The sequence below is a fragment of the Mustelus asterias genome, chromosome 17, assembly GCF_964213995.1.
Source record: "Mustelus asterias chromosome 17, sMusAst1.hap1.1, whole genome shotgun sequence".
NCBI classification, from domain to species: Eukaryota; Metazoa; Chordata; class Chondrichthyes; order Carcharhiniformes; family Triakidae; genus Mustelus; species Mustelus asterias.
Genome location: NC_135817.1, coordinates 16,897,691 through 16,910,130, shown reverse-complemented (window position 1 = coordinate 16,910,130; position 12,440 = coordinate 16,897,691). Strand labels below are relative to the sequence as shown.

General features: G+C 46.6%; 1 protein-coding gene across 3 annotated transcripts in view; it reads right to left on the bottom strand.

The window, feature by feature from the left end:
* slc9d1 (solute carrier family 9 member D1) overlaps positions 1–12,440 on the bottom strand; it is a 67,123-nt gene that overhangs the window by 41,864 nt on the left and 12,819 nt on the right. For all 3 annotated transcript variants that reach the window (XM_078232333.1, XM_078232334.1, XM_078232335.1), the window contains exon 6: positions 7,983–8,075. In XM_078232333.1, coding sequence (XP_078088459.1) covers positions 7,983–8,075 — 93 coding nt within the window. The remainder of the gene's footprint in view (positions 1–7,982; positions 8,076–12,440) is intronic.

Below are 12,440 nucleotides of genomic sequence, written 5' to 3'. Positions count from 1 at the left end.
GGTTAGGCTAGGCAGCCATGATGTGTAAACAGCAAGTAGGAGCTAGAAAGAGTACTTACGGCAAAGATATAACAGGGGTCCCACAAAGCAACAGTACAAACTCAGGTAAAAAGTAATGGTCAACATCATTGGGAGAAGTTTCACCAAAATGAAATCAGTCTGCAGCTAGCTGAAAGTCAGGGGGTGGAGCAAGATGAAGATCAAAAGTCCCATATTCAACAGGAAGGTACTGAGATATGAGCTTGAGAGAGACAATCAAGTCCAAAGACTGGCTTCCAAGTTCAGTAAATACTAGGGATCAACACCTGGGATTAGCGAATGCTGCAAGAACGAGTTCATTAATTGATGCAGCAAAGGCCAAGAAATTCACTACAGGGTTTTGATGTTATGCTGAGATTTGATTGGGAAAAAGCTATTTCCACAAGGAGACAACAATGAAGGATCATTAATTTATCATGCAGCAAGGAAAGAGGTTAGAAGAAATTCCTTTATAGATCGCAAGACTGAAATTAATTTTGGATTGCTCCAGCAAAGAGCTACCATAGATAAGATAGGCTGAATAATCTCAATGATTTGAAATGAGAGAGAAATGTGGGGCTAATGAGAAGCTCAGAGATCGAGAGGAAAGTCGGAACGATCCAGAATCTACAAGGAGTATTGGGAAAAATCGTAGAACAGAGCACAGAAAGGCCATGTTTGGTGGAGGGGGGTTGGCAGAATGTGAACAGGATTCAGAGAGAAAGTCAGAGCAAGCAAGACCACGACCGGAAGCTGTTATACAAGGGTTATACTCCCTCAGATACTTAAGGTGACACTGATATGTCATCAGAGATGCTGGTTGCCAGGCTGGATCAAGTCCATTGTTGAAATAACTGAAAAAATAGTGATTTAAAATGCAGCAATTCAAACCAAGCTATCAGTGGGGAGGCATCAGGCCAATAGGCACTATAGTGGTAGTAAGATCTCCAATAATAACAGCCTTGAGAGGAGGAAGTTACACAGCCACCATCTTGTTTGAGGACACGTATTTGACATTTCCAGTGGGTACCCAGGTTATTATTCCTTATTTCTTTAACTGACTTTTCAGTAGTCTACACATCTGTGTAATATGGGTAACTAGGGAATCTGGTGGATCAAGCATTACAAGATCACAAACTCTGTACAACACAAGTGAGCTGGACAACTTTGAGGTCCATTGAAAGATCTGGGGTTTTGACAGTGCAGCGGCTAATAGTATGGAGTTAACAGTTCAGAATTTGAAAAGCAGGTTACTTGTAAAAGTTAATTCAATTAATAACTTTCAAGGCTATGGGCCAACTGTTGGTAAATGGGATTAGATGGGAGGTCAAGTGTTTCTCGCGTTTCGACGCAGACTGAAGGACCTCTTCTGCAATGAATGATTCTATGAACAGAGCAATTTGTGGCCAAATATCAAAAGGTGATCATAAAAGCAACTGGATTGTATGGCGTATGGAATACTGGCCTTCATCAATAGAGGAATTGAGTTTAGAAATAGGGAGATAATGCTGGAGCTGTATAGGACCCTGGTCAGACCCCACCTGGAGTACTGTGCCCAGTTCTGGTCGCCTCATTACAGAAAGGATGTGGAAGCCATAGAAAGGGTGCAGAGGAGATTTACAAGGATGTTGCCTGGATTAGGTGGCATGCCTTATGAGGATAGGTTGAGAGAGCTAGGTCATTTCTCCTTGGAGAAGCAAAGGATGAGAGGTGACCTGATAGAGGTGTATAAGCTGTTGAAAGGTATTGAAAGAGTGGATTCTCAGAGGCTTTTACCCAGGGCTGAAATGGTTGCCACAAGAGGTCACAGGTTTAGGGTGCTGGGGAGTAGGTACAGAGGAGATGTTAGGGGTAAGTTTTTCACTCAGAGGGTGGTGGGTGCGTGGAATCGGCTGCCGGTAGTGGTGGTGGAGGCGAATTCGATAGGGTCTTTTAAGAGACTTTTGTATAAGTTCTTGGAAGTTAGTAAGATAGAGGGTTATAGGTAAGCCTAGTAGGTAGGGACATGTTCGACGCAACTTGTGGGCCGAAGGGCCTGTTTGTGCTGTAGCTTTTTTATGTTCTAGGTTATAGATATCGAACTCATTCACCAACCACCTATTCCTATATAGTATGTGCCCTCTGAAACTTCAATAGTGTTGGACACGAAACGCAGCCCTGACAGAGTCATCCATATGGTGGAGATGCCGGCGTTGGACTGGGGTAAACACAGTAAGAAGTCTCACAACACCAGGTTAAAGTCCAACAGGTTTATTTGGTAGCAAATGCCACTTGCTTTCGGAGCGCTCGCTGCTCCTTCGTCAGGTGAGTGGGATTTTAGTTCACAAACAGGGCATATAAAGACACAAACTCAATTTACAAAATAATGGTTGGAATGAGAGTCTTTACAGATAATCAAGTCTTAAAGGTACAGACAATGCGAGTGGCGAGAGGGTTAAGCACAGGTTAAAGAGATGTGTATTGTCTCCAGCCGGGACAGTTAGTGAGATTTTGCAAGCCCAGGCAAGTCGTGGGAGTTACAGATAGTGTGACATGAGCCCAAGATCCCGGTTGAGGCCGTCCTCATGTGTGCGGAACTTGGCTATCAGTCTCTGCTCAGCGACTCTGCGCTGTCGCGTGTCGTGAAGACCGCCTTGGAGAACGCTTACCCAAAGATCAGAGGCCGAATGCCCGTGACCGCTGAAGTGTTCCCCAACAGGAAGAGAACACTCTTGCCTGGTGATTGTCGAGCGATGTTCATTCATCCGTTGTCGTAGCGTCTGCATAGTTTCCCCAATGTACCATGCCTCGGGACATCCTTTCCTGCAGCGCATCAGGGAGACAACGTTGGCCGAGTTGCAAGTGTATGTACCGTGTACCTGGTGGATGGTGTTCTCACGTGAGATGATGGCATCCGTGTCAATGATCCGGCATGCCTTGCAGAGGTTGCTGTGGCAGGGTTGTGTGTCGTCGTGGTCACTGTTCTCATGAAGGCTGTGTAGTTTGCTGCGGACAACGGTCTGTTTGAGGTTGTGTGGTTGTTTGAAGGCAAGAAGTGGGGGTGTGGGGATAGCTTTGGCGAGATGTTCGTCTTCATCAATGACATGTTGAAGGCTCCGGAGAAGATGTCGTAGCTTCTCTGCTCCGGGGAAGTACTGGACGACGAAGGGTACTCTGTCCGCCGTGTCCCATGTTTGTCTTCTGAGGAGGTCGGTGTGGTTTTTTGCTGTGGCGCGTCGGAATTGTCGATCGATGAGTCGAGCGCCACATCCTGTTCTTATGAGGGCATCTTTCAGCATCTGGAGGTGTCTGTTGCCATCCTCCTCATCTGAGCAGATCCTGTGTATACGGAGGGCTTGTCCGTAGGGGATGGCTTCTTTAACGTGTTTAGGGTGGAAGCTGGAGAAGTGGAGCATCGTGAGGTTATCCGTGGGCTTGCGGTACAGTGAAGTGCTGAGGTGACTGTCCTTGATGGAGATGTGTCCAAGAGTGTAACAGATTCCGGAGAATAGTCCATGGTGAGTCTGATGGTGGGATGGAACTTGTTGATATCATCATATAGTTGCTTCAGTGATTGTTCACCATGAGTCCAAAGGAAGAAAATGTCATCGATGTATCGATGTGGCCCCTCCTTTGTCTGCTGGTTTGATGACAATGTTGTGGTTGGTCTTGAGAGCGCGGAAAGCATTGCGTTGTGCTTGGGTAATGTTCAGGGCTGTCTTGTGAGTGCGGCTGATGAATCTGGCATTGACGCACCTCCTGACAGCTTGGACATACATGTCGTGCCGAGGGCAGTGGCCTTCCGGAGGAGTCCAATTCGACGTCACACTCCTCAACCACCTCATATACCAGCTCTACAGCAAACGCCGCATCCTGGAAACCAAGATCGAATCCATGTTCTCAACTTGCACTCAGGACGCAGACCAGCTGCGAAACTCTGCCAAGCAGACGAGACAAAGGAACTATGCCATCTACATGCACACCAAGAACAGGAAACTTGAGAAACTCGGCATCACCACCAGAAGCAACCAAGCCTCCCCCGGTAACACAGTAGGAAACAGTACCACTGCAGGGAAGTCCATTGTCAACTTGTCGGACTACACACTTCAACCAGATGAAATCGAAATTCTCAGCCGAGGGCTCAATTTCTGCCCACCACCAAAATAGACCCCATCAGTCTTGCAACAGACACAGAGGAATTCATCAGGCGAATGAGGCTGCGGGGGTTCTTCCTCAAACCCCAAGAGGCCAAGAACAAACACAATGAGACAGCCGATGAACCGGAACAGCCGACAAGAGATCCGCGGTGCAGCAACCGAAGAGGAAAGAGTCGAATTGGACTCCTCTGGAAGGCCGCTGCCCTCGACTTGACATGTATGCCCAAGCCATCAGGAGGTGCGTCAATGCCAGATTCATCACCGCACTCACAAGACAGAACATCACCCAAGCACAACGCAATACCATCCGCGCTCTCAAGACCAACCGCAACATTGTCATCAAACCAGCAGACAAAGGAGGGGCCATCGTCATACTGAACAGAATGGATTACTGCAAAGTGTACCAACAACTGAACAACGAGGAACAGTACTGACAGTTACCCACAGATCCGAACAAAGAACACACCTGTCAACTCAACAGACTGATCAAGACATTTGATCCGGACCTTCAGAGCACCCTCTGTGCTCTCATCCCACGTACTCCCCGCGTTGGAAATCTCTACTGCCTCCCGAAGATACACAAGGCAAACACACCCGGCTGTCCCATCATATCGGGCAATGAGACCCTGTGTGAGAACCACTCCGCCTACGTCGAGTACATCCTGAAACCCATTGTACAAAGAACCCCCAGCTTTTGTTGCGACACTACGGACTTCCTACAGAAACTCAGCACACATGGAGCAGTTGAACCAGGAGCACTCCTCGTCACAATGGATGTCTCGGCACTCTACACCAGCATCCCCCATGACGATGGCATTGCTGAAAGTGCCTCAGTGCCCAACGCTGACAACTGCTAATCTCCAGATGCAATTTTACAACTCATCCGCTTCATCCTGGACCACAATGTCTTCACCTTCAACAACCAGTTCTTCATCCAGACCCACGGAACAGCCATTGGAACCACATTCGCACCTCAATATGCCAACATCTTCATGCACAGGTTCGAACAAGACTTCTTCACTGCACAGGACCTTCAACCGATGCTATACACTATATACATCGATGACATTTTCTTCCTTTGGACTCATGGCGAACAATCACTGAAGCAACTATATGATGACATGAACAAGTTCCATCCCACCATCAGACTCATCATGGACTACTCTCCGGAATCAGTTGCATTCTTGGACACACGCATCTCCATCAAGGCCGGTCACCTCAGCACTTCACTGTACCGCAAGCCCACGGATAACCTCACGATGCTCCACTTCTCCAGCTTCCACCCTAAACACGTTAAAGAAGCCATCCCCTATGGACAAGTCCTCCGTACACACAGGATCTGCTCAGATGAGGAGCAAAAGGATAGTGAGGGATACAATTGGTCCGCTTGAAGACCAGAGTGGTAGACTGTGTATGGAACCAAAAGAGATGGGGGAGATACTAAATGGTTTTTTTGCATCCATATTTACTGAGGAAACGGGCATGGAGTCTACGGAAATAGGGCAAACAGGTAGGGAGGTCATGGAACCTTTACAGATTAAAGGGGAGGTGGTGCTCGCTGTCTTGAGGCAAATCAGAGTGGATAAATCCCCAGGACCGGACAGGGTATTCCCACGGACCTTGAGGGAAGCTAGTGTTGAACTTGCAGGGGCCCTGGCAGACATATTTAAAATGTCAGTATTCACGGGGGAGGTGCCGGATGATTGGAGGGTGGCTCATGTTGTTCCGTGTTTAAAAAAGGTTCCAAAAGAAATCCGGGAAATTATAGGCTAGTAAGTTTGACGTCGGTGGTGGGCAAGTTATTGGAAGGTGTGATAAGGGATAGGATCTACAAATATTTGGATAGACAGGGACTTATTAGGGAGAGTCAACATGGCTTTGTGCGTGGTAGGTCATGTTTGACCAATCTATTAGAGTTTTTCGAGGAGGTTACCAGGAAAGTGGATGAAGGGAAGGCGGTGGATGGTGTCTACCTGGATTTCAGCAAGGCCTTTGACAAGATCCCTCATGGGAGGTTAGTTAGGAAGGTTCAGTCGCTAGGTATACATGGGGAGGTAGTAAATTGGATTAGACACTGGCTCAATGGAAGAAGCCAGAGAGTGGTTGTGGAGGATTGCTTCTCTGAGTGGAGGCCTGTGACTAGTGGTGTGCCGCAGGGATCGGTGTTGGGTCCATTGTTGTTTGTCATCTATATCAATGATCTGGATGATAATGTGGGAAATTGGATCAGCAAGTTTGCTGATGATACAAAGACTGGAGGTGTAGTGGACAGTGAGGAAGGTTTTCAAAGCTTGCAGAGGGATTTGGACCAACTAGAAAAATGGGCTAAAAAATGGCAAATGGAATTTAACGCAGACAAGTGAGAGATATTGCACTTTGGAAGGACAAACCAAAGTAGAACGTACAGGGTAAATGATAGGACACTGAAGAGTGCAGTTGAACAGAGGGATCTGGGAATACAGGTACAGAATTCCTTAAAAGTGACGTTACAGGTGGATAGGGTCGTAAAGAGTGCCTTTGGTACATTGGCCTTTATAAATCGGAGTATCGAGTATAAAAGTTGGAGTGTTATGGTAAGGTTATATAAGGCATTGGTGAGGCCGAATTTGGAGTATTGTGTACAGTTTTGGTCACCTAGTTACAGGAAGGATGTAAATAAGGTTGAAAGAGTGCAGAGAAGGTTCACAAGGATGTTGCCGGGACTTGAGAAGCTGAGTTACAGAGAGCGATTGAATAGCTTGGGACTTTATTCCCTGGAGTGTAGAAGATTGAGGGGAGATTTGATAGAGGTGTATAAGATTTTGATGGGTATAGATAGAGTGAATGCAAGCAGGCTTTTTCCACTGAGGCTAGGGGAGAAAAAAACCAGAGGGCATGGGTTAAGGGTGAAAGGAGAAAAGTTTAAAGGGATTATTAGGGGGGGACTTCTTCACGCAGAGAGTGGTGGGAGTGTGGAATGAGCTGCCGGATAAAGTGGTAAATGCGGGGTCACTTTTAACATTTAAGAAAAACTTGGACGGGTTCATGGATGAGAGGGGTGTGGAGGGATATGGTCCAAGTGCAGGTCAGTGGGACTAGGCAAAAAATGGTTCGGCACAGACAAGAAGGGCCAAAAGGCCTGTTTCTGAGCTGTAATTTTCTATGGTTCTATGAGGACGGCCTCAACCTGGATCTTGGGTTCATGTCACACTATCTGTAACCCCCATGACTTGCTTGAGCTTGCAAAATCTCACCAACTGTCCCGGCTGGAGACGATACATATCTCTTTCACCTGTGCTTAACCCTCTCTCCACTCACATTGTCTGTACCTTTAAGACTTGATTACCTGTAAAGACTCGCATTCCAACCATTATTTTGTAAATTGAGTTTGTGTCTTTATATGCCCTGTTTGTGAACAGAACTCCCACTCACCTGACGAAGGAGCAGCAAGCGCTCTGAAAGCTAGTGGCTTCTGCTACCAAATAAACCTGTTGGACTTGAACCTGGTGTTGCGAGACTTCTTACAGAGTCATCCATATCCAGAGAATAACAAAAGGGATTAGGTTTCTGCATATCTAGAATTAGCTCAGCAATGAAGTTCACATAAGTATCATTCCATTAAACAATGCCTCCAGGATTGCTACTCTCAGACATACTGGATGCAATGCTCACTTATAAACAGGATCTCACTATCAGAATAAGAATGTTATGACAATTATACCATTCAGTATTGTCTAACACGTGTTAGCATTGTTTGGGGTGAGGAAAAGTAAAAAATCACTGCAATTAAATATGTGGACAGTTGCAATCAAATTAAGAATCTTTGAACAGCAAATGAAGAGTTAATACCTTTCTGAGTCTATCGGGGGAAAACTCCAGACCAACGACAAACAGAGTGAAGAACACTCCAAACTCACCAAGTGTCTCCACTTGCACAATGGACTGTGGAAGAATGGGACAAAACATGAACATACTCTGCAATCAGAGAAAGAAATATTACAAGGCGTTTACAGCACAGTATAATCCATTCAGTCCATCAGATCCTTGTTGCTGTTTATCCTCCACATAGAACATAGAACATAGAAAGCCACAGCACAAACAGGCCCTTCGGCCCACAAGTTGCGCCGATCACATCCCCACCTCTAGGCCTATCTATAGCCCTCAATCCCATTAAATCCCATGTACTCATCCAGAAGTCTCTTAAAAGACCCCAACGAGTTTGCCTCCACCACCACCGACGTCAGCCGATTCCACTCACCCACCACCCTCTGAGTGAAAAACTTACCCCTGACATCTCCTCTGTATCTACCCCCCAGCACCTTAAACCTGTGTCCTCTCGTAGCAACCATTTCAGCCCTTGGAAATAGCCTCAGAGTCTACCCTATCCAGACCTCTCAACATCTTGTAAACCTCTATCAGGTCACCTCTCATCCTTCGTCTCTCCAGGGAGAAGAGACCAAGCTCCCTCAACCTATCCTCATAAGGCATGCCCCCCAATCCAGGCAACATCCTTGTAAATCTCCTCTGCACCCTTTCAATGGCTTCAACATCTTTCCTGTAATGAGGTGACCAGAACTGCGCGCAGTACTCCAAGTGGGGTCTAACCAGGGTCCTATAAAGCTGCAGCATTATCTCCCGACTCCTAAACTCAATCCCTCGATTAATGAAGGCCAGTACGCCGTACGCCTTCTTGACCGCATCCTCCACCTGCGAGGCCGATTTAAGAGTCCTATGGACCCGGACCCCAAGGTCCTTCTGATCCTCTACACTGCTAAGAATGGTACCCTTCATATTATACTGCTGCTTCATCCCATTGGATCTGCCAAAATGGATCACCACACACTTATCCGGGTTGAAGTCCATCTGCCACTTCTCCGCCCAGTCTTGCATTCTATCTATGTCTCGCTGCAACTTCTGACATCCCTCCAAACTATCCACAACACCACCTACCTTGGTGTCGTCAGCAAACTTACCAACCCATCCCTCCACTTCCTCATCCAGGTCATTTATGAAAATGACAAACAGCAAGGGTCCCAGAACAGATCCCTGGGGCACTCCACTGGTCACTGACCTCCATGCAGAGAACGACCCCTCCACAGCCACTCTCTGCCTTCTGCAGGCAAGCCAGTTCTGGATCCACAAGGCAACAGCCCCTTGGATCCCATGCCCTCTCACTTTCTCAAGAAGTCTTGCATGGGGGACCTTATCGAACGCCTTGCTGAAGTCCATATAGACCACATCCACCGCTCTTCCTTCGTCAATGTGTTTGGTCACATTTTCAAAGAACTCAACCAGGCTCGTAAGGCACGACCTGCCCTTGACAAAGCCGTGCTGACTACTTTTGATCATACTAAACTTCTCTAGATGATCATAAATCCTGTCTCTCAGGATCCTCTCCATCAACTTACCAACCACTGAGGTTAGACTCACCGGTCGGTAATTTCCCGGGCTGTCCCTGTTCCCTTTCTTGAATATAGGGACCACATCTGCAATCCTCCAATCCTCCGGAACCTCTCCCGTCTCCATCGACGATGCAAAGATCATCGCCAAAGGCTCCGCAATCTCCTCCCTCGTCTCCCACAGTAACCTGGGGTACATCCCATCCGGTCCCGGCGACTTACCAACCTTGATGCCATTCAATAGTTCCAACACATCCTCTTTCTTTATGTCCACATGCTCGATCCTTTCTGTCCACCGCAAACCAGCAGTACAACCACCCAGATCCCTTTCCACCGTGAATACCGAGGTAAAGTATTCATTAAGCAGCTCCGCCATTTCTAACGGTTCCGCACAAACTTTTCCCCCTTCACCTTTTAAGGGTCCTATGCCTTCACATCTCATCCTTTTACTCTTGACATATTTGTAGAAAGCCTTGGGATTCTCCTTAATCTTACCCGCCAAGGCCTTCTCATGACCCCTTCTCGCTCTCCTAATTTCCTTCTTAAGCTCCTTCCTACATCCCGTATACTCCTCTAAATCCTTAACACCTCCTAGCTCTCTGAACCTTCTGTACGCCTCTCTTTTCTTATTCACCAGGTTCATCACAACCTTCGTGCACCACGGTTCCCGTACCCTACCAACACCCCCCTGTCTCATCGGAACGTTGTCATGCAGAGCTCCAGACAAACATTCCTTGAAAATCCTCCACTTTCCTTCGGTACTTTTCCCCAAGAATGCCTCCTTCCAATTTACCCGTCTAATTTCCTCCCTGATGACACTGTATTTCCCTTTACTCCAGAGAAACACTTTCCTAGCCTGCCTGATCCTATCTCTTTCCAATGCTATCGTGAAGGAGATAGAATTATGATCGCAGGAGATAGAATTATGATCGCATGATCCTCCTCCCAGCCTCCATCTACCCATATTAACATATCCTTCTATTCCTTTCTCCCTCAAATATGTATCTAGCTTTCCCTTCAATGCATTTATGCTCACTGACTCAGACATCCCATATAGAACATAACAGCGCAGTACAGGCCCTTCGGCCCTCGATGTTGCGCCGACCTGTGAAACGAATCTAAAGCCCATCTAACCTACACTATTCCAATATCATCCATATGTTTATCCAATGACCCTTTAAATGCCCTTAATGTTGACGGGTCCAACTACTGTTGCAGGCAGGGCATTCCACGCCCTTACTACTCTCTGAGTAAAGAACCTACCTCTGACATCTGTCCTATATCTATCACCCCTCAATTTAAAGCTATGTCCCGTGCTAGATTCTAAACCGTGCTAGCCATCACCATCTGAGGAAAAAGGCTCTCACTGTCCACCCTATCTAATCCTCTGATCATCTTGTATGCCTGTGTTAAGGCACCTCTTAACCTTCTTCTCTCTAACGAAAACAACCTCAAGTCACTCAGCCTTTCCTCATAAGACCTTCCCACCATACCAGGCAACATCCTGGTAAATCTCCTCTGCACCCTTTCCAATGCTTCCACATCCTTCCTATAATGCGGCGACCAGAACTGTACGCAATACTCCAAGTGCACCCGCACCAGAGTTTTGTACAGCTGCAACATGACATCATGACTCCGAAACTCAATCCCTCTACCAATAAAAGCTAACACACTGTACCCCTTCTTAACAACCCTATCAACCCGGGTGCCAACTTTCAGGGATCTATGCACATGGACACCAAGATCTCTCTGCTCATCCACACTAACAAGTATCTTACCATTAGCCCAGTACTCTGTTTTCGTTACTCCTTCCAAAGTGAATCACCTCACCATTCTCCGCATTAAACTCCATTTGCCACCTCTCAGCCCAGCTCTGCAGCTTATCTATGTCCCTCTGTAACCTGCAACATCCTTCCGCACTGTCCACAACGCCACCGACTTTAGTGTCATCCACAAATTTACTAACCCATCCTTCTACACCCTCATTCAGGTCATTTATAAAAATGACAAACAGCAGTGGCCCCAAAACAGATCCTTGCGGTACACCACTAGTAACTGAACTCCAGGATGAACATTTCCCATCAACCACCACCCTGTCTTCTTACAGCTAGCCAATTTCTGATCCAAACCGCTAAATCACCCTCAATCCCATGCCTCCGTATTTTCTGCAATAGCCTACCGTGGGGAACCTTATCAAACACTTTACTGAAATCCATATACACCACATTAACTGCTTTACCCTTATCCACCTCTTTGGTCGCCTTCTCAAAGAACTCAATAAGGTTTGTGAGGCACGACCTACCCTTCACAAAACCGTGCTGACTATCTCTAATCAAATTGTTCCTATCTCTTATAATCCTTTCCAAAACTTTGCCCACAACAGAAGTAAGGCTCACTGGTCTATGATTACCAGGGTTGTCTCTACTCCCCTTCTTGAACAAGGGGACAACATTTGCTATCCTCCAGTCTTCTGGCACTATTCCTATAGACAATGACGACATAAAGATCAAAGCCAAAGGCTCTGCAATCTCCTCCCTAGCTTCCCAGAGAATCCTAGGATAAATCCCATCCGGCCCAGGGAACTTATCTATTTTCACACTTTCCAGAATTGCTAACACCTCCTCCTTATGAGCCTCAATCCCGTCTAGTCTAATAGCCTGTATCTCGGTATTCTCTTCGACAACATTGTCTTTTTCCTGTGTGAATACTGATAAAAAATATTCATTTAGCGCCTCCTATCTCTTCGGACTCCACGCACAACTTCCCACTACTGTCCTTGACTGGCCCTAATCTTACCTGTCATTCTTTTATTCCTGATGTAATATATATTATTATACATATTAATATATAATATATATCGTACAATTCCACATTCTACAGACTCTGAGTGAAGACATTTCCCATGAAT